The 26,196-nt window shown below is 51.3% G+C and overlaps 1 protein-coding gene across 5 annotated transcripts in view; it reads right to left on the bottom strand.

Annotated features, from left to right (window-relative positions):
* Window positions 1–23,964, bottom strand: part of CCNF (cyclin F) — a 145,680-nt gene extending 121,716 nt beyond the window's left edge. The window contains exons 1-3 of one of the 5 annotated variants that reach the window (XM_085883860.1): window positions 23,857–23,873; window positions 382–497; window positions 123–277 (exon numbers count right to left, since the gene is read on the bottom strand). In XM_085883860.1, coding sequence (XP_085739986.1) covers window positions 123–277; window positions 382–388 — 162 coding nt within the window. In that variant the 5' untranslated portion in view covers window positions 389–497; window positions 23,857–23,873. Of the gene's footprint in view, window positions 1–122; window positions 278–381; window positions 498–7,889; window positions 8,362–23,856 lie in introns of those variants that run through there. The other 4 variants (XM_085883858.1, XM_085883861.1, XM_085883856.1 and 1 more) reach the window with 4 other exon arrangements.
* Between the last annotated feature and the right edge of the window lie 2,232 nt (window positions 23,965–26,196).

Here is a 26,196-nt window from a genome sequence, read left to right as displayed (position 1 = left end):
CCAGGGAAGAGCGAATGGACCACATTACACATAGTATAGGAGGGAGAAAACACTTATTTAGAGAATGAAAAAAATATATTGATACACAAAACACAATCGCACAGAAAATCTGATGAAATTACATTCTGGAATGCCAGCAACGTGGGAGCCGGAAGATAGCGAAGGATGTAAAGCAGCATGTCATCAGGGAGGTAGAGAATACTAGCAGAATGCTGCAAGTCCAGCGAATCCATATCAATGACACTGTTATGAAGACTCTGGCCTTTAAGGCAACCACCTGCAACAAAGAAGGTTGATAATACAAATCGTGAAGATTTCATGGAACCTGCAATTTCATTGATAAAGTTGCTGAAATTCATGTTTAATTCAAGTATGACTGACCAATCATTCAACTTCATGAATACCAACTGAAAGGTAGCAGTATTTACTCCAGCTCTGTTTTGAATGATTGAGATCCTCAGTGATGGGGTAAAATTTTATTTTTTATCTTCTGAAAGCTGATACACACACCATGCAATAACTTTTTGAGTGGTAAATCCATGCTGAAGGAGAAGGGAACTCGGTGGAGCACATACCTCCAAAAATGCAATGCCTGACCCAGTAGAACATATGGTGCACAATAAAAAATTTGAAATATCATGCTACATATCGTTTTTGGACTCATCCTTCAATGGTGAAGAATCACTTAAAAAAATAAGTTTAAAAAAATTTATTGGATCCGGATCTTCACCAAAATCGAAACAATTCTTCCTCGTCACATTCACAACATCAACATGTCCACCAAGTATCGTCCGAATCCGTCCACAATTTCTTGAGAGATCGTGCTATACAGTATATCATTTTTGGCCCCATCTCTAAATGGTGAAGTATCACTGAAATATTTCTAGTATCCAGATCCGTATCCAGATCTTCACCAAAATTGAATCATTTTGTCTTCACATACCCAACTTGCCCACCAAATTTCATCCGCATCTGTCCACAACCTTTTGAGATAACCTGCATACAAACAAACAAACAAACAAAGGGTGAAAACATAACCTCCTTCCAACTTTGGTGGTCAGGTCAGGTCAGGTCAGGAATGGGAGCATGCGCCAGAGCAGGGCGTTGCTGCGTCCAGTTTCTGCCATTACTCTAAGGGCCTCCGTCTGGCAAACCACCAGGCAGATGCCTGGCCCATATCCACCTCCTTGAGATGCCGATCAACCTGCTGTAACCACGAGGTACGTCGTCAGCCCATTGGCCTTCTCCACTCACGAGGCTCCCTCGCTGAGAGAATCTGGTGAGCAGGATCAGCGTCAGGAAAACGAGCCACATGTCCATATAGCCGCAGCTGATGCTCACGGACTATGCAGGTAACAAATCTCATTTGAGTCTCTCTCAGCAACTGCTCGTTGGACACAAAGACTGACCAGTGAGCCAAGGATTCGCCGAAGAGACCTGGTACCAAAGCAATTAACTGTCTCAGATCCCTGGTCAGAGTCCAAGTCTTACATCCATAGAGCAAGACTGGAAGCACCAAGGACCTGCAGACTCGGACTTTCGTCTTCCCGCACAGGTACCGGCAAGCACCACACCCCATGATCCAGTGAATTCATGACTCACCAGGCCCAACCCAGACATCTATCGACCTCTGGCTCACAGCCAGCAGTCATGAATATCACTGCCAAGGTAAGTGAATCTCTGTGACCTCAACATCCTTGCCACAAACGGATACAGACAGGATAGCAGCATCCAAGATGTCATTGAAAGCCTGGAACTTAGTTTTGATCCAGAAAACCTGCAATCCTAGCGGCTCAAACTCCTCATTCAGCACCTCGAGGGCTCCCAAAAGGATATCGAGGTTATCCACAAAGATGGCTGCACCATCTGCAAAATCAAGGTCAGAGATCTTGACATTCCCAAACGATGCACCACAGCTTGATCTCTGACATCCTCCCCAGAATCCAGTCCATACAAGCGCCGAAAAGTGTGCTGGCCAATACACACGCCTGACAAATTCAAGTAACAACTGCAAATAAGTCAGAGATGGTATCACGACACTTCACAGCACTCTCAGCACCAGAGTGTAGTTCAGACATCAGAGTAATCAGTTTTGGTGGCACTCCACGAAGACCAAGAATCCTCCAGAGGGCATCCCGATTCGGTGGCAGAGGTAACAAGAAGCGAGGATTGAAGGAAAAAGTGGGAAACGATACACGTACACTTCTTTAATGGCCTTAATTATTCCCAACTTATGAAGACCCATCATAAACAAAGAGTTGGTTGGTTAAAGTCGTTTTTTTTTTTTGGTGGCTGAAGTCCTTTATTAACACGCTTCCCAGGCCCGACATTCCACTGAAGATGACAGGACTTTGGAATTTGTTCAAGATGCAGGATATAATTTTCCGACTCGTCACGAAAGACAGTGGGATCGACAACGTCACCAAATTACGTTTGCAGACAAAGCCCAGCTTTTAACGTCCGGCTGAGGGACGCAATTCGTTACGCACCATCACGACAGTTTATAGTCGGGTCGAGAATTGAACCCGGACTAGACGGCTCAAAGGTGAGTGCGCCAACTCCGTACCATCCTATGTACTGATACAACGCGCATGCAACCAAATTACAAAGGGTCTATATGGACAACTTATGAAGGTCAGGTTCGATCTGTGACCTGCTACAGGTACCATGTAAACCTGTACTAACCTGTTCCATGGTCGGGTTGTCGGCGACTAAACCGTCTCCCCCACCAGGTTTTCTGGTGAGGAGGGTGTTTGGATATGGACACCCAGCAGGATTAAAAACAAAACCTGTCAAAGGGCGGAGGAGCTCCTTGTGAGCCAACGGCCATCCATATCTAGTGCCCAACTGTGTCTGCGGACGTCCTCCTGCAGTTGGGTTACTTCTTATTAGGAGGTTGGTGGCAGGATTTGCACTCCAGCCACCGTAAAACGCTTCATTCCGCAAAACGCAAAAACGCAAAAAAATCTGAAAACCCACTCCGTGGGAGTACCTCCTGTGCAGCTTCCCTTCGCAGGGCAGCTCACCGGATGATGGGATTGGGGCAAAGCCTTCGGGACCCCCAATCTTTGATAGGAGGGAAACCACGGGGTAACATCCCTGGGTCAGATTGCGGGAGAGTGTGTCGGAGTGGTGCTGAGGTGTCGTCCACCAGACGGCGGTCTCCTTGGGTTAACCTGAGGCGGTCCCTTCGGGTGGGTGCCTGGAATGTCCTATCCCTAGGAGAGGATGATCACCTGTCTCTGTTATCATCTGAGCTCAAGCGTTTGGACATCGGGATTGCAGCTCTCTGAGGTTCGGAGACCGGATTGCGGCGAGATAATGGTGGGTGGTTACACCTACTATTGGTCTGGTCGCTCTGATGGTTACCATACCCAAGGAGTTGCTGTAGCTGTGTCCAATAAGCTGACCCCAATGATAATTGAGGTAACACCGGTCAACGAGCGTATTATGAGATTAAGGATTCGTCACTCCTTAGGTGTCATTTCCCTGGTCTCTATTTATGCTCCGACTGAGGCGAGTGATCTTACCGTGAAGGATGCATTCTACGCCACACTCGAGTCTGTGGTTGATCAGTGCCCCAGACGAGATACACTTCTAGTCTTGGGGGATTTCAATGCATCGACTGGAACTGATAGGGATGGTTATGAGGTGTGTGTTGGTCCCCATGGGTCAGGAACTATGAACCAGAATAGCACTAAGTTCCTTGACTTTGCAAGAAGTCATGGACTTAGGGTGGCTGGTTCATGGTTTCAGCGCCCGCAAGCTCATCGCTGGACTTGGTATTCCAACACTGGCGGTGTGGCAAAGGAGATTGACCATGTCCTCATTGACGGTCGTTGGAGGATGATCCAGAACTGCAGGGTCTACCGGAGTGCTCAGTTCCTCAATACTGACCACAGGCTTGTTGTAGCAACTCTAAAGCTGCACCTTAAATCCTGGAGAATGGTACCATCCCAGCCTAGGCTGGATGTTGCCAAGCTCAGGGATGAGAGAGTAGCTGAGGAGTTTGCGAACAGGCTGAGTGGACACTTGGGGGGTCTGGGTGCTTTGGGGGGTCCTGAAGAGTTGTGGAGCACCTTCAAGACCACCGTCCTTGATGTTGCCGGTGGATGCCTTGGAGTTCACCGCGGGGCAAAGAAGAATTTTGTCTCTCAAGGGACACTGGATACCATTGACCAGAGTCGCAGGGCCAGGCTGAATGGCAGAGCTGAGCTGTTCAGGGAGCTGAGGCGTAAATCTGTACGTGCACTGAGGGTGGACAAGGAGGCCTATGTGCGAGGAATCTGTGAGGGGGTAGAGCATCACCTGTGGACAGGTGATTCTCGTCCCGCTTACAGGGGAATTCGCGCATTATGTTCATCCAAGCCCATCCCTCGGAGCACTGCAGTTCGAGCAGAGAGTGGTAGGCTCTTGACAGAGGAGTCTGAAGTGAAGGCCCGCTGGGCCGGTTACTTTGAGCGGTTGTACCAGGCTGATCCCCCAGCTGTCGAGTTGGACGTCAAGGGTGTTACAATCCCTGTTGCTGACCCTCGAATCAACTGTGGTCCACCATCGCTTGTGGAAACACGGGCTGCGGTGAACCAGTTGAAACGGGGCAAAGCTCCAGGGATCTGTGGCATCCATGCTGAACTTCTCAAGGCTGGTGGAAATGCTGCACTCGCGTCGTTGCATGCAGTTTTGTGCTCTGCCTGGAACACAGGCATCATCCCAACTGACTGGAAGAGGGGCCTTGTTGTCCCTCTCTGGAAAGGGAAGGGTGATCGCCAAGACTGCAACAACTACCGAGGGGTGACGCTGCTCTCAGTGCCGGGCAAGGTCTTTGCTCGGATAATTCTTGATAGGGTTCGCCACCATCTGCTTGAGCACCAGCGTCCAGAGCAGTCAGGCTTTACACCAAAGAGGTCAACGATTGACCGTATCCTTGCTCTTCGTGTCCTCACTGAACGCAGACGAGAGTTTCGGCAGGGGCTGCTTGCAGCCTATGTTGATCTCTGTAAAGCGTTTGATTCAGTGAATCGGGATGTCCTCTGGAGGATTCTTGGTCTTCGTGGGGTGCCACCGAAACTGATCGATCTGATGTCTGAACTCTACTCTGGTACTGAGAGTGCTGTGAAGTGTGGTGGTACCGCCTCTGACTTATTTCCAGTTGTTACTGGAGTTCGTCAGGGATGTGTACTTGCCCCCACACTTTTCAGCACTTGTATGGACTGGATTCTTGGGAGGATGTCGGAGAGATCAAGTTGCGGTGCATCGTTTGGCAATGTCAAGATCTCGGACCTTGATTTTGCAGATGATGCAGTCATCTTTGCGGAGACTTTGGACATCCTCTTGGGGGCCCTCGAGGTGCTGAATGAGGAGTCGGAGCCGTTGGGATTACGGATTTCTTGGGTCAAAACAAAGATCCAGGCTTTCGGTGACATCTTGGATGCTGCTGTCCTGTCTGTGTCTGTTTGTGGTGAGGATGTTGAGGTCGTGGATAGATTCACTTACCTTGGCAGTGATATTCATGTCTCCGCAGGTTGTGAGCCGGAGGTCAATAGACGTCTGGGTCGGGCCTGGGGAGTCATGGATTCACTGGATCATGGGGTGTGGCGCTGCCGGTACCTGTGCGGGAGGACGAAAGTCCGAGTCTTCAGGTCCTTGGTACTTCCAGTCTTGCTCTATGGGTGCGAGACTTGGACTTTTACCAAGGATCTGAGACGGAGACTTAATTCCTTTGGTACCAGGTCTCTTCGGAGAATCCTTGGCTATCGCTGGTCGGATTTTGTGTCCAACGAGCGGTTGCTGAGAGAGACTCGGATGAGATTTGTTACCTGCATAGTCCGTGAGCGTCAGCTGCGGCTGTATGGACATGTGGCTCGTTTTCCTGACGCTGATCCTGCTCACCAGATTCTCTCAGCGAGGGAGTCTCATGAGTGGAGGAGGCCAGTGGGCCGACCACGTGCCTCATGGTTGCAGCAGGTTGACCATCATCTCAAGGAGATGGGGATGGGCCTGGCATCTGCCTGGGGGATGGCCAGACGGAGGCCCCCGGAGTACCGGCGGAAAGTGGACGCAGCGACGCGCTGTTCTGGCACATGCTCCCATACCTGACCTGATATGGACAAAACACAGCACACTTAGTCAAAGAGCAGAAATAAAAAGGTCCTGAAAAAAAATAAAAAGAGAGCATGGATTATTTAATATCTCGCCAGATTCATTGAAGTACAAGAAAACCTGACAATCGGCAAAACATCTTGTTATTTTTACAAAGACTGGAAAAAAATAATCTCGATTCTGGTCTCAAAGCAAGCACAAAGCAGGTATCATGCCAATTCCAAACCTCGTCTGAAACTCCGAGAAGTGCGGTTTATTGCGATTACAAAATGACTGAGTCAAGGTTGTTTATTTGCTTTTTTAAAAAATATCTTTAATTTGTGTTTATCAACCTGATACAACAAGTTAGTTTGCAGCTAAAATGATGGTTCAATAAGACAGATACAATTACCTCGCTCCACCACCGAAGGTCGGTGGAGGTTATGTTTTCACCCCGGTTTGTCTGCGTCTCAGGATGTGAACAGGATACTCAAAAAGTTATCGATGGATTGGGACGAAATTTATTAGACATGCTGGGTGTGTGACAAGGACGAATTGATTCGAGTTTGGTGAAGATCCAGATACGAGAATTTTTTTCAGTGAGTCTTCACCATTGATTGGGGTTGACAGCTCGTCATCCATCCGAGGTCGGTGAAATGAGCACCAGTGTACTGGTGAGAGGGGCACAGCATCAGCGGCACAGTCGTGCTTCCAAGAAATGATAGGTACCCGGCGGCCGAGCTGCCATACGCAAGAACGGAACCATTGATTGATCGGGCTAAAAACGATATACAGGACGATATCTCAAATCGTGAGCACATTGTGACAAAACTAGGGGGGATGAGTTGGTTGTGAGACAAGAACAAGCCAATCAGACTTTTGTTCAGGTCCGAATCCAGATCCAGCCCATCAGTGGAGGGGGGGGCAGGTAAAGGCGGGATGGTAGGGGGGGGTAAAGGCGGGATGGTAGGGGGGTAAAGGCGGGATGGAGGGTGGTAAAGGCGGGATGGAGGGGGTAGTAAAGGCGGGATGGAGGGGGGTAAAGGCGGGATGGTAGGGGGGTAAAAGCGAGATGGAGGGTGGTAAAGGCGGGATGGAGTGAGGTAAAGGCGGGATGGAGGGGGTAGTAAAGGCGGGATGGTAGGGGGGTAAAGGCGGGATGGAGGGTGGTAAAGGCGGGATGGAGGGGGTAGTAAAGGCGGGATGGTAGGAGGGGTAAAGGCGGGATGGAGGGTGGTAAAGGCGGGATGGAGGGGGGTAGTAAAGGCGGGATGGAGGGGGTAGTAAAGGCGGGATGGTAGGGGGTAAAGGCGGGATGGAGTGAGGTAAAGGCGGGATGGAGTGAGGTAAAGGCGGGATGGAGTGAGGTAAAGGCGGGATGGAGAGAGGTAAAGGCGGGATGGAGAGAGGTAAAGGGGGGATGGAGTGAGGTAAAGGCGGGATGGAGTGAGGTAAAGGCGGGATGGAGTGAGGTAAAGGCGGGATGGAGTGAGGTAAAGGCGGGATGGAGTGAGGTAAAGGCGGGATGGAGAGAGGTAAAGGCGGGATGGAGTAGAGGTAAAGGCGGGATGGAGAGAGGTAAAGGCGGGATGGAGTAGAGGTAAAGGCGGGATGGAGTGAGGTAAAGGCGGGATGGAGTGAGGTAAAGGCGGGATGAAGTAGTAAAAATGAAAGCGAGAGATAATGTTTGAACGAAAAACAAGCAGTCGATGGTGGGGGTAACTGTGAGAAATTGATGAGAAAAAACAGTAAAGACAATTTGGAGATCGGTCCGCACACTGTACAGATTTAGACCAAATACGTTCACCTACCTTCCATCGGGTTTGTGAATGAACCAAAGCGAAGGATTTAGTGAAACGTCTTCAAGCTGACACCAATTTAATTACCAAGAAAGCCGCCGACCGCCAACATTTATTCGGTATCCAGCTCTACCCGCTCACGCAAACCGTGACCTCCAATGAATGAGCGGAAAAATTTCCTCACGTGTCCTCACTCACTCATTGGTCCGTTCATGCCGCCGCAGTCCCACCCCACCCAACTGCCACGTGCCGATTGGACGCCGCCACCGGACTCGGCGACCAATGATAATCGCCACAGAAGACCGTTCAAACGTTCCCGTCACCATCACTGGCTGAAACAATGTGGAGGTTGGGTCTCAGTTTGAAGTTTAAGGTTTAAATTGTTTGGTTGGAGTTTGATTTTTCTGTCCTCTAATTTCACCCGAAGGGCTGAGGAACATGACACGATATCCACAAAACATGGAGGATTCCAACAATAACCTTCATCACAATTCTTACATGAAACAAGGATGTAAAAGTCATCAATTTCATTCATTTATGGTTAACGTGAAAAAGGTAAATATTACAGTCACAGTGATCATCGAATTGTACTTGGCACAAATTATCCACAATAAATCGATGAGTGTATATGTGTGTGTGTGTGGATATATATATATATATATATATATATATATATATATATATATATATATATATATGTGTGTAGATGTGTGTGTAGGTGTGTGTGTGTGTGTGTGTGTGTGTGTGTGTGTGTATGTGTGTGTGTATGTGTGTGTGTATGTGTGTGTGTGTGTGTGTGTGTGTGTGTGTGTGTGTGTGTGTGTGTGTGTGTGTGTGTGTGTGTGTGTGTGTGTGTATGCGTGTGTGTGTGTGTGTGTGTGTGTATGCGTGTGTGTGTGTGTGTGTGTGTATTTGTGTGTGTGTGTATGCGTGTGTGTAGGTGTGTGTGTGTGTGTGTGTGTGTGTATTTGTGTGTGTGTGTGTGTATGCGTGTGTATGCGTGTGTATGCTGTGTGTATGCGTGTGTATGCGTGTGTATGCGTGTGTATGCTGTGTGTATGCGTGTGTATGTGTGTGGGTATGCTGTGTGTATGCGTGTGTGTGTGTGTGTGTGTGTGTGTGTGTGTATGCTGTGTGTATGCGTGTGTATGCGTGTGTATGCTGTATGTATGCGTGTATGTTGTGTGTATGCTGTGTGTATGCGTGTGTATGTGTGTGTGTATGCTGTGTGTATGCGTGTGTGTGTGTGTATGCTGTGTGTATGCATGTGTGTGTGTGTGTGTGTGTGTATGCATGTGTATGCTGTGTGTGTGTGTGTGTGTGTGTGTGTGTGTGTGTGTGTGTGTGTGTATGCTGTGTGTATGCTGTGTGTATGCTGTGTGTATGCGTGTGTGTGTGTGTGTGTATGCTGTGTGTATGCTGTGTGTGTATGTGTGTATGCTGTGTGTGTGTGTGTGTGTGTGTGTGTGTGTATGCTGTGTGTATGCATGTGTGTGTGTGTGTATGCATGTGTATGCGTGTGTATGCTGTGTGTATGTTGCTTGTGTATTCTGTGTGTATGCGTGTGTGTGTGTGTATGCGTGTGTATGCGTGTGTATGCGTGTGTATGCGTGTGTATGCGTGTGTGTGTATGCGTGTGTATGCTGTGTGTATGCGTGTGTGCGTGTGTGTGTGTGTGTGTGTGTGTATGCGTGTGTATGCTGTGTGTATGCGTGTATGTGTGTGTGTGTGTGTGTGTGTGTGTGTGTGTGTGTGTGTGTGTGTGTGTGTGTGTGTGTGTGTGTGTGTATGCTGTGTGTATGCGTGTGTATGCGTGTATATGCGTGTATGTGTGTGTGTGTGTGTGTGTGTGTGTGTGTGTGTGTGTGTGTGTGTGTGTATGCTGTGTGTATGCTGTGTGTATGCGTGTGTATGCGTGTGTGTGTGTGTGTGTGTGTGTGTGTATGCTGTGTGTATGCGTGTGTATGCGTGTGTATGCATGTGTATGCGTGTGTATGCGTGTGTATGCGTGTGTGCGTGTGTGTATGCGTGTGTATGCGTGTGTATGCGTGTGTATGCGTGTGTGCGTGTTTTATTTATTCCTCCATAACTCCAAAACTTCGAAACTTTGTATGTGCATACGAACAAAACTCCAAGGAAGTGGAAGAGTGAAAACTGGGCGTTAAGGTTAATTAAAACACCCCTTTTGAAGATAATTAACGGCCTTATTGAATTACATCCTTCATTTAGCCGATCCTGAGCCACCTCACTCAATGGGTATTGAGGAGATTCCTTGGTAACCTCGCTGGGGTCTGAAGCCGCCATGTTGTTTGGCCTGCTCAACCATGCCTTGACTGGGAACAGGCCGCAACGATTTCTTCACGATAAAGTTGTTTTTTTCCACTTTCCTCATTCATATTATCGAATGCCTGTTCGTCATAGCTACGAATCGTTGTGTACATCGCTTTTGTACATACTATAGTTTTCAAATTCGGAGCTTGGAGCGATTTCACGCATTACAAGAGACGATTTTCCACGATCTACTCTCACGGACTAATTAACGTACGTCATCGAAATATTATTTCGGTTTTGAGTTCCAGATATCGTCCTGATGAAACAAGTGTCGAAATCTGTTGTAAAATCAGATAATTTAAAGAAATAATGAATCTTAGAACTAATCCAATACTGAAACCTATTTACTATATTTGTGTATTTACTAAAAAAACAAGGCAATGTTCCCTCCTCCATACATGCACAAGAAAATGTTAAATTTCCAAAGCATGAAACTTATCTTTTTCTAAAGTTTGGAGAATTATATTGAGTGAACAAAAAATTGAGGAACGTAACAAAATTAACCAGCTTCATTCAGCGACATGATTTAATGCGTTCACTGCGAGACCACGCATCCTGTCCCCCAGATGGACTGCCGATCCATATCGATATTTTTAGAGGTTTCACGAGGTGCTTTGCAGGGAATCAAAGCAAATCTGGTTTCAAAAAAAGGTTATAAGTTCTGCGCGGACCCCAAACTCATGTACAGCGTGGCACATGCACAGAGGAGCTGGCAAAATGGCGGATTTTCTACAATGATTATTTCACTGGAGATTGAACTTTAAGATGTCTCCATGGTTATTCTGCATGAAGCAGGAACTCTTTTGCGGAAAAAGTCATTTATGATTTTATCCGCAAAAGAGTTCCTTCATGCAGCAACAGCCGAGCCGATCGTTCCTGATCAACCATTCAATTATAGTGCTTGCAGGAGTGCTTAAGCCACTTGCCGAGCACCCATTGTTGATGGTTGTGCCATGCTGCGTCATTCTGAATGCACCGTTCAATGATTGCGAACACTTTTGCCATGCCACGTCATTCAGAGCGAGTGGTTCATGCTCGTTCAACCTGAGCGAGTGCTCTGTGCCCCGTCACCCTGAGCGAGTGCTCCGTGCCCCGTCACCCTGAGCGAGTGCTCCGTGCTCCGTCACCCTGAGCGAGTGCTCCGTGCTCCGTCACCCTGAGCGAGTACACCGTGCTCCGTCACCCTGAGTGAGTGCTCCATCACTCTGAGCGAGTGCTTCGTGCTGAGTCACACTGAGCGAGTGATCCGTGCCCCTTCAGCCCGAGCGAGTGCTCCGTGCCCCGTCAGCTGGAGCGAGTGCTCCGTCACCCTGAGCGAATGGTCCATGCTCTGTCACACTGAGGGAGTGGTCCGTGCTCCGTCACCCTGAGTGAGTGATCCGTGCTCCATCTGCCTGAGCGAGTGCTTTGTGCTGCATCACCCTGAGCGAGTGCTTCCCGCTCCATCACCCTGAGCGAGTGCTCCGTGCCCCCTCACCCTGTGTGAGTGCTCCGTGCTCCATCACCCTGAACGAGTGCTTCATGCCCCCTCACCCTGAGTGAGTGCTCCGTCACCCTGAGCGAGTGCTTCCTGCTCCATCACCCTGAGCGAGTGCTCCGTGCCCCCTCACCCTGAGCGAGTGCTTCGTTCTCCGTCACTCTGAGCGAGTGGTCCGTGCTCCGTCACCCTGAGCGAGTGGTCCGTGCTCAGTCACCCTGAGCGAGTGGTCCGTGCTCCATCACCCTGAGCGAGTGCTTCGTCTCCGTCACCCTGTGGGAGTGCTTCGTGCTCCGTCACACTGAGCGAGTGCTTCGTGCTCCGTCACACTGAGCGATTGCTTCATTCTCCGTCACCCTGAGCGACTGGTCCGTGCTCCGTCACCCTGAGCGAGTGGTCCGTGCTCCGTCACCCTGAGCGAGTGGTCCGTGCTCCGTCACCCTGAGCGAGTGGTCCGTGCTCCGTCACCCTGAGCGAGTGGTCCGTGCTCCGTCACCCTGAGCGAGTGGTCCGTGCTCCGTCACCCTGAGCGAGTGGTCCGTGCTCCGTCACCCTGAGCGAGTGGTCCGTGCTCCGTCACCCTGAGCGAGTGGTCCGTGCTCCGTCACCCTGAGCGAGTGGTCCGTGCTCCGTCACCCTGAGCGAGTGGTCCGTGCTCCTTCACCCTGAGCGAGTGGTCCGTGCTCCGTCAACCTGAGCGAGTGGTCCGTGCTCCGTCACCCTGAGCGAGTGGTCCGTGCTCCGTCACCCTGAGCGAGTGGTCCGTGCTCCGTCAGCCTGAGCGAGTGCTTCGCGCTCCGTCACCCTGAGCAAGTGCTCCGTGCTCAGTCACCCTGAGAGTGCTCCATGCCCCCTCACCCTGAGCGAGTGCTCCGTGCTCTGTCACCCTGAGCGAGTGCTCCATGCTCTGTCACCCTGAGCGAGTGCTTCGCGCTCCGTCACCCTGAGCAAGTGCTCCGTGCTCAGTCACCCTGAGAGTGCTCCATGCCCCCTCACCCTGAGCGAGTGCTCCGTGTTCTGTCACCCTGAGCGAGTGCTCCGTGCTCTGTCACCCTGAGCGAGTGCTCCATGCTCTGTCACCCTGAGCGAGTGCTCTGTCACCCTGAGCGAGTGCTCCCTGCTCCGTCACCCTGTGTGAGTGCTTCGTGCTCCTTCACACCGAGTGAGTTCTTCGTGCTCCGTCACACCGAATGAGTGCTTCGTGCTCCGTCACACTGAGCGAGTGTTTCGTGCTGCGTCACCCTGAGCGAGTGTTTCATGCTGCATCACCCTGAGCGAGTGCTCTGTGCTCCTTCACCCTGAGCGAGTGCTCTGTGCTCCGTCACACTGAGCGAGTGCTCCGTGTTCCGTCACCCTGAGCGAGTGATTCATGCCCCCTCACCCTGAGCGAGTGCTTCCTGCTCCATCACCCTGAGCACGTGCTCCGTGCCCCCTCACCCTGAGCGAGTGCTTCGTTCTCCGTCACTCTGAGCGAGTCGTCCATGCTCAGTCACCCTGAGCGAGTGGTCCGTGCTCCGTCACCCTGAGGGAGTACTTCGCACCCCGTCACCGTGATTGAGTGCTCCGTACTGCATCACCCTGAGCGATTGCACCGTGCTCAGTCACCCTGAGCGATTGCACCGTGCTCCGTCACCCTGAGTGAGTGCTCCATCACCCTGAGCGAGTGCTCCGTCACCCTGAGCAAGTGCTTTGTTCTCAGTCACTCTGAGCGAGTGCTCCGTGCCCCGTCACCCTGAGCGAGTGCTCCGTGCCCCGTCACCCTGAGCGAGTGCTCCGTTCCCCGTCACCCTGAGCGAGTGCTCCGTGCCCCGTCACCCCGAGCGAGTGCTCCGTGCCCCGTCACCCCGAGCGAGTGCTCCGTGCCCCGTCACCCCGAGCGAGTGCTCCGTGCTCAGTCACCCCGAGCGAGTGCTCCGTGCTCCGTCACCCTGAGCGAGTGGTCCGTCCTCCGTCACCCTGAGCGAGTGGTCCGTGCTCCATCACCCTGAGTGAGTGATCCGTGCTCCATCTGCCTGAGCGAGTGCTTTGTGCTGCAACACCCTGAGCGAGTGCTTCCCGCTCCATCACCCTGAGTTAGTGCTCCGTGCCCCGTCACCCTGAGCGAGTGCTCCGTGCCCCATCACCCTGAGCGAGTGCTCCGTGCCCCGTCACCCTGAGCGAGTGCTCAGTGCCCCGTCACCCCGAGCGAGTGCTCTGTGCCCCGTCACCCCGAGCGAGTGCTCCGTGCTCCGTCACCCTGAGCGAGTGGTCCGTCCTCCGTCACCCTGAGCGAGTGGTCCGTGCTCCATCACCCTGAGTGAGTGATCCGTGCTCCATCTGCCTGAGCGAGTGCTTTGTGCTGCATCACCCTGAGTGAGTGCTTCCCGCTCCATCACCCTGAGTTAGTGCTCCGTGCCCCCCTCACCCTGAGCGAGTGCTTCGTGCTGCATCACACCGAGCGAGTGCTTCGTGCTCCGTCACCCTGAGCGAGTGCTCCGTGCCCCCTCACCCTGAGCGAGTGATCTGTGCTCCGTCACACTGAGCGAGTGCTTCATGCTCCGTCACACTGAGCGAGTGCTTCGTGCTCAGTCACACTGAGCGAGTGCTTCGTGCTCCGTCACACTGAGTGAGTACTTCGTTCTCCGTCACCCTGAGCGGTCCGTGCTCCATCACCCTGAGCGAGTGGTCCGTGCTCTGTCACCCTGAGCGAGTGGTCTGTGCTCCGTCACCCTGAGTGAGTGCTCCGTGCCCCCTCACCCTGAGTGAGTGATCTGTGCTCCGTCACACCGAGTGAGTGCTTCGTGCTCCGTCACACTGAGCGAGTTTTTCATGCTGCGTCACCCTGAGCGAGTGCTCCATGCTCCTTCACCCTGAGCGAGTGCTCTGTGCCCCTCACCCTGAGCGAGTGCTCTGTGCTCCATCACACTGAGCGAGTGCTCTGTGCTCCATCACACTGAGTGAGTGCTTCGTGCTCCGTCACACTGAGCGAGTGCTTCGTGCTCCGTCACACTGAGCGAGTGCTCCGTGCCCCCTCACCCTGTGTGAGTGCTCCGTGCTCCATCACCCTGAGCGAGTGCTTCATGCCCCCTCACCCTGAGTGAGTGCTCCGTCACCCTGAGCGAGTGCTTCCTGCTCCATCACCCTGAGCGAGTGCTCTGTGCCCCCTCACCCTGAGCGAGTGCTTCGTTCTCCGTCACTCTGAGCGAGTGGTCCGTGCTCCTTCACCCTGAGCGAGTGGTCCGTGCTCAGTCACCCTGAGCGAGTGGTCCGTGCTCCATCACCCTGAGCGAGTGCTTCGTCTCCGTCACCCTGTGGGAGTGCTTCGTGCTCCGTCACACTGAGCGAGTGCTTCGTGCTCCGTCACCCTGAGCGAGTGCTTCGTGCTCCGTCACCCTGAGCGAGTGCTTCGTGCTCCGTCACCCTGAGTGAGTGCTTCGTGCTCCGTCACCCTGAGCGAGTGCTTCGTGCTCCGTCACACTGAGCGATTGCTTCGTTCTCCGTCACCCTGAGCGACTGGTCCGTGCTCCTTCACCCTGAGCGAGTGGTCCGTGCTCAGTCACCCTGAGCGAGTGGTCCGTGCTCCGTCACCCTGAGCGAGTGGTCCGTGCTCCGTCACCCTGAGCGAGTGGTCCGTGCTCCGTCACCCTGAGCGAGTGGTCCGTGCTCCGTCACCCTGAGCGAGTGGTCCGTGCTCCGTCACCCTGAGCGAGTGGTCCGTGCTCCTTCACCCTGAGCGAGTGGTCCGTGCTCCGTCACCCTGAGCGAGTGGTCCGTGCTCCGTCAGCCTGAGCGAGTGCTTCGCGCTCTGTCACCCTGAGCAAGTGCTCCGTGCTCAGTCACCCTGAGAGTGCTCCATGCCCCCTCACCCTGAGCGAGTGCTCCGTGTTCTGTCACCCTGAGCGAGTGCTCCGTGCTCTGTCACCCTGAGCGAGTGCTCCATGCTCTGTCACCCTGAGCGAGTGCTCTGTCACCCTGAGCGAGTGCTCCCTGCTCCGTCACCCTGTGTGAGTGCTTCGTGCTCCTTCACACCGAGTGAGTTCTTCGTGCTCCGTCACACCGAATAAGTGCTTCGTGCTCCGTCACACTGAGCGAGTGTTTCGTGCTGCGTCACCCTGAGCGAGTGTTTCATGCTGCATCACCCTGAGCGAGTGCTCTGTGCTCCTTCACCCTGAGCGAGTGCTCTGTGCTCCGTCACCCTGAGCGAGTGATTCATGCCCCCTCACCCTGAGCGAGTGCTTCCTGCTCCATCACCCTGAGCACGTGCTCCGTGCCCCCTCACCCTGAGCGAGTGCTTCGTTCTCCGTCACTCTGAGCGAGTCGTCCGTGCTCAGTCACCCTGAGCGAGTGGTCCGTGCTCCGTCACCCTGAGGGAGTACTTCGCACTCCGTCACCGTGATTGAGTGCTCCGTGCTGCATCACCCTGAGCGATTGCACCGTGCTACGTCACCCTGAGCGATTGCACCGTGCTCCGTCACCCTGAGCGAGTGCTCCGTCACCCTGAGCGAGTGCTCCGTCACCCTGAGCGAGTGCTCCGTCACCCTGAGCAAGTGCTTTGTTCTCAGTCATTCTGAGCGAGTGGTCCGTGCTCAGTCACCCTGAGGGAGTGGTCCATGCTCTGTCACCCTGAGCGAGTGGTCTGTGCTCCGTCACCCCGAGCGAGTGATCCGTGCTCCATCACCCCGAGCGAGTGTTTCGTGCTCATTCACACCGAGCGAGTGCTTCGTGCACCGTCACACCGAGCGAGTGCTTCGTGCTCCGTCACACTGAGCGATTGCTTCGTTCTCCGTCACCCTGAGCGAGTGGTCCGTGCTCAGTCACCCTGAGTGAGTGGTCCGTGCTCCGTCACCCTGAGCGAGTGCTTCGTGCTCCGTCACACTGAGCGATTGCTTCGTTCTCCGTCACCCTGAGCGAGTGGTCCGTGCTCAGTCACCCTGAGCGAGTGCTTCGTGCACCGTCACACCGAGCGAGTGCTTCGTGCTCCGTCACACTGAGCGATTGCTTCGTTCTCCTTCACCCTGAGCGAGTGGTCCGTGCTCAGTCACCCTGAGCGAGTGGTCCGTGCTCCGTCACCCTGAGCGAGTGGTCCGTGCTCCGTCACCCTGAGCGAGTGGTCCGTGCTCCGTCACCCTGAGCGAGTGGTCCGTGCTCCGTCACCCTGAGCGAGTGGTCCGTGCTCCTTCACCCTGAGCGAGTGGTCCGTGCTCCGTCAACCTGAGCGAGTGGTCCGTGCTCCGTCACCCTGAGCGAGTGGTCCGTGCTCCGTCAGCCTGAGCGAGTGCTTCGCGCTCCGTCACCCTGAGCAAGTGCTCCGTGCTCAGTCACCCTGAGAGTGCTCCATGCCCCCTCACCCTGAGCGAGTGCTCCGTGTTCTGTCACCCTGAGCGAGTGCTCTGTCACCCTGAGCGAGTGCTCCCTGCTCCGTCACCCTGTGTGAGTGCTTCGTGCTCCTTCACACCGAGTGAGTTCTTCGTGCTCCGTCACACCGAATGAGTGCTTCGTGCTCCGTCACACTGAGCGAGTGTTTCGTGCTGCGTCACCCTGAGCGAGTGTTTCATGCTGCATCACCCTGAGCGAGTGCTCTGTGCTCCTTCACCCTGAGCGAGTGCTCTGTGCTCCGTCACACTGAGCGAGTGCTCCGTGTTCCGTCACCCTGAGCGAGTGATTCATGCCCCCTCACCCTGAGCGAGTGCTTCCTGCTCCATCACCCTGAGCACGTGCTCCGTGCCCCCTCACCCTGAGCGAGTGCTTCGTTCTCCGTCACTCTGAGGGAGTCGTCCGTGCTCAGTCACCCTGAGCGAGTGGTCCGTGCTCCGTCACCCTGAGCGAGTACTTCGCACTCCGTCACCGTGATTGAGTGCTCCGTGCTGCATCACCCTGAGCGATTGCACCGTGCTACGTCACCCTGAGCGATTGCACCGTGCTCCGTCACCCTGAGCGAGTGCTCCGTCACCCTGAGCGAGTGCTCCGTCACCCTGAGCAAGTGCTTTGTTCTCAGTCATTCTGAGCGAGTGGTCCGTGCTCAGTCACCCTGAGCGAGTGGTCCATGCTCTGTCACCCTGAGCGAGTGGTCTGTGCTCCGTCACCCCGAGCGAGTGATCCGTGCTCCATCACCCCGAGCGAGTGTTTCGTGCTCATTCACACCGAGCGAGTGCTTCGTGCACCGTCACACCGAGCGAGTGCTTCGTGCTCCATCACACCGAGCGAGTGCTCCGTGCCCCTCACCCTGAGCGAGTGCTCTGTGCTCCGTCACACTGAGTGAGTGCTCCGTCACACTGAGCGAGTCCTCCGTGCCCCCTCACCCTGTGTGAGTGATCCATGCTCTGTCACCCTGCGCGAGTGCTTCTTGCTCCATCACCCTGAGCGAGTGCGTCATGCTCCTTCACACTGAGCGAGTGCTTCGTGCTCCGTCACACTGAGCGAGTGGTCCGTGCTCCGTCACCCTGAGCGAGTGGTCCGTGCACCGTCACCCTGAGCGAGTGGTCCGTGCACAGTCACCCCGAGCGAGTGGTCCGTGCACCGTCACCCCGAGCGAGTGCTCCGTGCCCCGTCACCCAGAGCGAGTGCTCCGTGCCCCGTCAGCCCGAGCGAGTGCTCCGTGCCCCGTCAGCCAGAGTGAGTTCTCCGTGCCCCGTCAGCCAGAGCGAGTGCTCCGTGCCCCGTCAGCCAGAGCGAGTGCTCCGTGCCCCGTCAGCCAGAGCGAGTGCTCCGTGCCCCGTCAGCCAGAGCGAGTGCTCCGTGCCCCGTCAGCCAGAGCGAGTGCTCCGTGCCCCGTCAGCCAGAGCGAGTGCTCCGTGCCCCGTCAGCCAGAGCGAGTGCTCCGTGCCCCGTCAGCCAGAGCGAATGCTCCGTGCCCCGTCAGCCAGAGCGAGTGCTCCGTGCCCCGTCAGCCAGAGCGAGTGCTCCGTGCCCCGTCACCCCGAGGGAGTGCTCCGTGCCCGGTCACCCCGAGCGAGTGCTCCGTGCCCCGTCACCCCGAGCGAGTGCTCCGTGCCCCGTCACCCCGAGCGAGTGCTCCGTGCCCCGTCACCCCGAGCGAGTGCTCCGTGCCCCGTCACCCCGAGCGAGTGCTCCGTACCCCGTCACCCCGAGCGATTGCTCCGTGCCCCGTCACCCCGAGCGAGTGCTGTGTTCCCCGTCACCCCGAGCGAGTGCTCCGTGCCCCGTCACCCCGAGCGAGTGCTCCGTGCGCCGTCACCCCGAGCGAGTGCTCCATGCTCCGTCACCCTGAGCGAGTGGTCCGTGCTCCATCACCCTGAGTGAGTGATCCGTGCTCCATCTGCCTGAGGGAGTGCTTTGTGCTGCATCACCCTGAGCGAGTGCTTCCTGCTCCATCACCCTGAGTTTGTGCTCCGTGCCCCCTCACCCTGAGCGAGTGCTTCGTGCTCAGTCACACCGAGCGAGTGCTTCGTGCTGCATCATACTGAGTGAGTGCTTCATGCTCCGTCACCCTGAGCGAGTGCTCCGTGCCCCCTCACCCTGAGCGAGTGATCTGTGCTCCGTCACACTGAGTGAGTGCTTCGTGCTCCGTCACACTGAGCGAGTGCTTCGTGCTCAGTCACACTGAGCGAGTGCTTCGTGCTCAGTCACACTGAGCGAGTGCTTCGTGCTCCGTCACACTGAGTGAGTACTTCGTTCTCCGTCACCCTGAGCGAGTGGTCCGTGCTCCGTCACCCTGAGCGAGTGGTCCGTGCTCCGTCACCCTGAGCGAGTGGTCCGTGCTCCGTCACCCTGAGCGAGTGGTCCGTGCTCCGTCACCCTGAGCGAGTGGTCCGTGCTCCGTCACCCTGAGCGAGTGGTCCGTGCTCCGTCACCCTGAGTGAGTGCTCCGTGCCCCCTGACCCTGAGCGAGTGATCTGTGCTCCGTCACATTGAGCGAGTGCTTCGTGCTCCGTCACCCTGAGCGAGTGCTTCGTGCTCCTTCACACCGAGTGAGTGCTTCGTGCTCCAACACCCTGAGCTAGTGCATCGTGCTTCGTCACCCCTAGCGAGTGCTTCGTCACACTAAGCAAGTGCTTTTTTCCCAATCATCACACACAGCTGTTTATCTATCTGTAATTCCAGCAGTGTGTGTGTGTGTGTGTGTGTGTGTGTGTGTGTGTGTGTGTGTGTGTGTGTGTGTGTGTGTGTGTGTGTGTGTGTGTGTGTGTGTGTGTGTGTGTGTGACCGCTGTTTCTCGACAACCGCTGGTCCGATCTAATTGAAACTTGCCACGTATATTGCTGGGGCCCTGGGGATGTGCCTTTTCAAGGTTTGATATTAATCGGACAATTGCTTCCCAAGTTATGGCCATTTATTTACCAAACCAATGACAAGACACGTTGTTGCGTGGGCGTGGCCGATGGGGAAGGGAAGCTCCGCCGCGTTCCCCATTACAGGTTACAACGTACGGACTTCCGGAGAGTGATGACTTCGTGTATTCAAATAATTTCTCGATTTCTTATGCGCATTTATAGATAAACAAAATGCCGCAAGTTATTATCATTTTCATGAGACGGTGCATAAATTTTGGTAACATCAGAGTGCTGGTATGCTCCGAACCAGGAAGTAATTTTTTTTTCTCTCTCTTCTCTTTTTTTTCCTTGGGATGACATTGCGAAAAGGCAAAATACGTTGGCGCTCATTGAATAATTGGCCATTAAAACCTAAATTGCGAATCATCGTAACTGTGATATGCGAACTTCCGCGCCACGCATGTGAGAGCGAAGAAACGGCCTGTGTGGTTGTTTGTTGCTCGCGGTTTGAATATGTATTTTTTTTTTTTTTATGGGCACGTACTCGTAAAGAATGTTTGTAAACATATCGCTGAAACGTCTATATAAATGCAACGTTGTTTTTTGGTGAAAGCTGCTCTCGGTTTCTGGGTTGGATACAATTAGTAGTAGAGTTGGTAATCACATTGACTCTAACCTTCCTCTCTGTCTCTGTCTCTGTCAAAATATTTAAATATAAATATTTTTATTTTTATAAAATAAATTTTTATTTTCACTTTTCTTGTTCACATCATCGAATGCCTGAACTTCTTCACTAAAAACTGCTGTATACTTCACTTTTGCAGGTGTTGTTGTTTTCGACGTAGGAGCTTGTAGCAATTTTTTGCATTATATGATGCAATTTTTCACAATGGACTCTCACGGATCAATTAAAGTATAAAATTGAAATATGTCAATGGATTTGATGATCAGAGCTCGTGGACTAAATAAGTGTCAAAATCTGGAGTGAAATCTGAAAATTTTAAAGGTGAACCCAAACGCAAGTTTGTTTTTCCTCTGAAAACTATTGAGCATCATCAATCACAGTTTAATTTGAAGGGAATTTTTTTTTCTTTTTTTTTGCCAATCACAAAGTCGAAAAAAGCCCTTGTGTCGATTTTCGATTTCACCAGTGAAGTCACATTACGAACTTACTTTGATCTAAACAGCAGCTTTATATATATTTTTTTTTAAAACAAACAAACAAAAAAACAGTGCATGTTGATCACAGATTCCAATTATGATTCCACCGTCATTAGCAACACTGAATGTTCTCAGAATGTTGAAAGTGATCAGTAAGATTTTGAAGGAATGGTTGGAGACAAAGTTAGAAATGCTTTCAGGGGAATTGTGCAGCCAAATCATTTTGCGCCTTGAATGAGTGATTCAGTTATGGTTTATGGGGGATGGTGGGAGGATTGTGGAGGCGGGAGGGGGAGGGTGGGATGGTGGTGGGTCTTGTGGGGTGATGGTTGATGGGGGATTGTGGAGACGGGAGTGGTGCTATGGATAAGGGGGTGAAGGGGTAGGCCGTAGGGGACCTTGAAAGTGTTAGCATCCTCAGTCAAATCCTCTCAGATGAGATGATACATAATACTTTCTCTCCACTATAAATACTGAATATGCTGAATGCGACATATGCTGAATAGGGTTGGATATGCTGACTGCCCGGGCCTGCAAGATATATCTGGGCCGGCACATCCCGCAGGTGGGATCAGAGTAACCGTCATTGAGGAGAGGAAGTACCAAGGACAGATTGGGCCTCGAGGCCCTCAACTCGGTGACCATCCCTCCAGCGGAGGCAATAATCCCAGTGCATTGATGAGTTCGACCAACCTGGTGGAAACCTCACAGCCTAGTAAAGCCACTGGCAGGGCAACGAATTGAGGGCTCGGTTGTGCATCGCACACGTAAAGATTGACGGGCCAGTTGTGGTTGTCAGAGTAATTAATATTAGTACAGAACCACACACTCTAGGATGGGGCATGAAGGTGGCCAAGTGATCCCCAGTTATTGAAGTCACGGAGGTGAGGGACACAATCATCCAGTCGAACCAACCCCAGGGGGAATCTCTCGGTTCTGTTAGGAATTTGCCCAATCCCATTTGTAGGATGGTCGAACGCGTGGCATAGATTTTGAGGAGGTCCAGCGGGAGGCCTTTTACAAGTTAATCGCTGGTATGGTAGATATCTTCTCCTTATCCTCTGAAGACATTGGACGCATGGGCCTGGTGAAACATCAGATCAACACTGGAGAGGCCTCGCCTGTTTGTTAACCTGCCCAAAGGATCCATTGGGACAAGAGGGAGGAGGCTGATGATCAGGTGAGAAAAATGAGAGAAGCAGGAGTCATGAATCCTTTAGTAAATCCTTGGTTGTCACCGATTGTGCTGGTTAAAAAGAACAATGGGACAACACATTTCTGCATGGATGATCATCAGCTGAATAACGTGACACTCAACGAGTCTCATCACTTGCTCAGAATGGACGATACCCTTGATTGCTGGGCCCCTTCATTGGCTTACAGAGCAGTGGACACTTTAATTGGACAGAAGAATGCAATAAAGCCGTTTCCAGCTGAAATTGGTTTTCCACCTTTGACATTAAAAGTGGACATTGACAAATGGAGAAGACTGGGCAGGGAAGGAGAAAACAGCATTATCTCAAAGTAATGGACTATATCAGTTCACTGTGATGCCGTTTGGCTTGGCAACGGCCCCACCACTTTTGAGTGACCGATGAAGCGTGTACTGAGCAGCATGCCATGGCAATCATGCCTGGTTTACGTGGTTGACATCCCAGTGCATGCTAAAACATTTGAACAAGCCATCACCAAGTTAGACCAGGTATTTGGGTGCCTCAGGAAGGCAGGATTGAAGTTGAGTCCTCGTAAGTGTATTTTGTTTGCAACATAGGTGGCCTAGCTAGGTCACATGATCAGCTGCGAGGGAGTGAGAACTGACCCTGCTGAGTTGAGAGAGGTGGAAGAGTAGCCCATACCTCGGAACATCAAGTAGTTGTGGGAGTTTTATGGCTCTGCTCTTACTACCAGCAATTTGTGGCAAAATTGGTGGAAATTGCTAGGCTCCTTCATCGGCTTACAGAGAAGGGAACATAGTTTCATTGGACAAATGAGTGCAAAGAAGCATTCATTAAATTGAAGGGGTGCTGAACATCAGCACCCATATTGGCAGACCACACTGATGAATAGATGTTTTACCATGGACATGGATGAGAGCAAGAAAAGCTGCACACTGACAAGGGTGAAACTTTGAGAGCCAATTGCTCAAAGAGCTGGGCAGTCTCATCGATTTGGAAAACAAAGACAATGCCCCAAAGACCTCAATATGATTTGATAGTGGAAAGGTTCAAGAGGACCTTTTTTACAATTGACCCTATTTACCACTTCCCATCAGGATGAATTTTTTGTACACATAGTTGAGGCTCATGGAAGAGCTGGTACACTGAATGGATCAGGACGTAACAGGACAAGAGGGAACAATAGAGAGGGGGGGACACCAGCAGCAGAGTTGAAGGCCAAGATAGAGGAAGACTTGGACAATGGGTGTGGGGAGGAATGGGGGCCAGGAGAGGACACATTGGGTGTACAAGATGAATAAAGAAGGAAACTCTAAGGAGGGAAAACTGGAAATTTGCAAGAATGAGGGATTTGGGTGGGGTTAATGAGAGAACAAAAGATCATGGTTTTGAATTGGGGATGATCTGAGATGGTGGTGAACAGCTGTTTTGCAGACCTGGAGGGAAGAATGAGATTGAAGAGAATGTGAAAATTGGTTGCACAGACAGGAAAAAAAAAAGAACAGATGAGTGGAAGTGAGCAGTGATGAACATTTCCCAGATGAAAAACATCTCTCAAACATCTCCCATACCAACATACTGGGATTTACATAATATTGGGTCATACATCAGACAAACATACTTACTGGGACGAATATCTCCCATGCCTGTTCATGACCTACAAGACCTCCCATCATGGAGCCACCACCGTGTGTAGTCCTGCACCACCGTGTGTAGTCCTGCGTTGTTAATGAATGGGAGGGAGTTAAGTGCTGTAGGCACTGGGAAATTCCAACAAGCTGCCATTGGAGGCATTGACAAATTGATTGGAGGCATTGGAGACAGAAAAAAAAAAAAACATAAAAAAAATTAAAAACATGTAGGAATGGAATCCCCTCCCCCCCCCAAAAAAAAAACAAGGTAGGAAGGAATGACAAGGTAGTAATGACAAGGAAGGAATGACAAAGGAGGAATGACAACAATACATCACCACAATCCTTTTACGGATTGCCTTTGCAACATCTTTTGACATTTTTCCGGATCAATCCAACAACAAACAAAGTACACAATTACACCAACTCGCACTACAAATCTACAACTACCTGTAACATCCACATATTCATGCAATTGTTACTATTTCCACCTATAATAACCAGTCTTATAAACTTTATAATCACCAAACATCTTATAAACGAACTTTTGCAGATAATGGAATGTTTCTGTGATTCATGATACCATGTCGTTGTCTCCACTTATTCCAAGATGATTTTATCACTGATCTTACAGCTCGTTCTGCTCTTGCTGATGCCTGTATAATGTCTCCAAGATAACAGAAACTTTTGACCAGTTTTAAAATTAAATTCTCAGCTCAAGAGCATTTTATTACTTGCAAAATTGAAGATTTTTCAAGTATATTGGTCAGTCGATTTTGTTATTCTGTCTGTTTGTCAGTCACCTACAGGTCACAATTCTAAACCGATCGTCATGAAACTTTACCAGGTTGTGGAGGTTGTCTCAACTGAGAAACCTATTGATTTTGAGGTCAAAGATCATCTTGATGTCAAATTTCTAAAATCGTCATTTTTCATCCGAATGACTTGAATATTAAACAACAATTGCAGATTGCGTCACTGAATTGGGAAACCAACAATTTTTGAGATCAAAAGGTCAAAGGTCAAGTCAAGGTCGAACTTCTAAAATCATCAATTTTCAACTGAAAAATCATCAATTTACTTCCCATTAACTTGAACATTAAACAGCAATTGCAGTCCATCATTAAATTGGGAAAGCAACTATTTTTGAGGTCAAAAGGTCAAACTTCTAAATTCATCAATTTCAATCTGAAAAATAATCAATTTTCATCTGATTGACCTGACCTTTAATTAAGATTGTCAATTTTAATCTTGATGAAATGGACAATTTGATGTATCCATGGCAGCCTTTGAAGAATTGGGTGGATTTTACAAGTATTGTGCTCTGCACAACGTCTTTTTCTTGTTTTTGTTCTTTTTTTTTGAAATAATCCTCACATCTTTTATAATTGAAAATCCCACCTTTTGTAACTAAATTTCTTGTGATGGCACTGTACCTCTTATAACACTGCCAACATTTAATCTAATTCCATCAAACTTTCTTTCTGCATGTTGAACAAACCTGGTCAATACCCTGGTCATGTTCCAAATTTCTTCCGACTATTCGATCAAACCCTCTGCTTCATGCTTCATTGTGCAACAGAGTGGTGACTCGTCGAGGATTGCTTCTCAGCCACAGAAGCGTTCACACCTCGTCATGGGCAACCACTCTGGAGCCAGAATATGATTATCGAACAAACTAACGAACCGGCCTCATGAGGACCCAAGCAGGTCTTTAACCTACCATAGTAGCGTGATGAAGCTCCCAGAATACTGAGCCTCCAATGAGAGATTAGCTTGTTCTCTCGACTGGAACTGGAAGCATTTGCTTTGGGAATGTATTGTTTTCCAGTTTGTAATGGTTTGGATAATGGTCTACAATTCACATAAGGTGCAGTTCATTCAATGTTGTATTCCAGGCATTTCAAAAAATAACCATTAATAGTGCCAATGTCAGCTGAACTCCATCCCCAACTGATGTAACTTACTCACCATCAAAACCACCCACTCCTTGCATACATATGCAAATCCAGGTTAACAACTTACCTTTATCCCATCACTCTTTTTCTCTCATCTGTAAAACCATAATCCATCTTCTGTCTATTTTGTCCCTAACTCAAGTCATTTAAAGTATTAGCATCATAATCCATGAAACTGGATGTTTACTTCTCAGCAATTGCTCTCTTCCAAGCATTTCTTCTCCTCTTGTACTTTCTTCAATCAGATTAACCTTCCCTTCCCACTTTCAGTATATTATGCATCTCTACCCTCTGCCCTTTAGTTCTTCCATCAGTCAAGACAGTGAGATATAAAAAAAAATGCTGCATCAAACTATTTTTGAGACTTTATTGTAAT

This window comes from Eptatretus burgeri, chromosome 6, assembly GCF_056783735.1.
Source record: "Eptatretus burgeri isolate ZD-2024b chromosome 6, Ebu_testis_v1, whole genome shotgun sequence".
Classification (NCBI taxonomy): Eukaryota; Metazoa; Chordata; class Myxini; order Myxiniformes; family Myxinidae; genus Eptatretus; species Eptatretus burgeri.
Note: the sequence above shows the minus strand (reverse complement) of the source record. Positions and strands in the feature narration are given on the sequence as shown.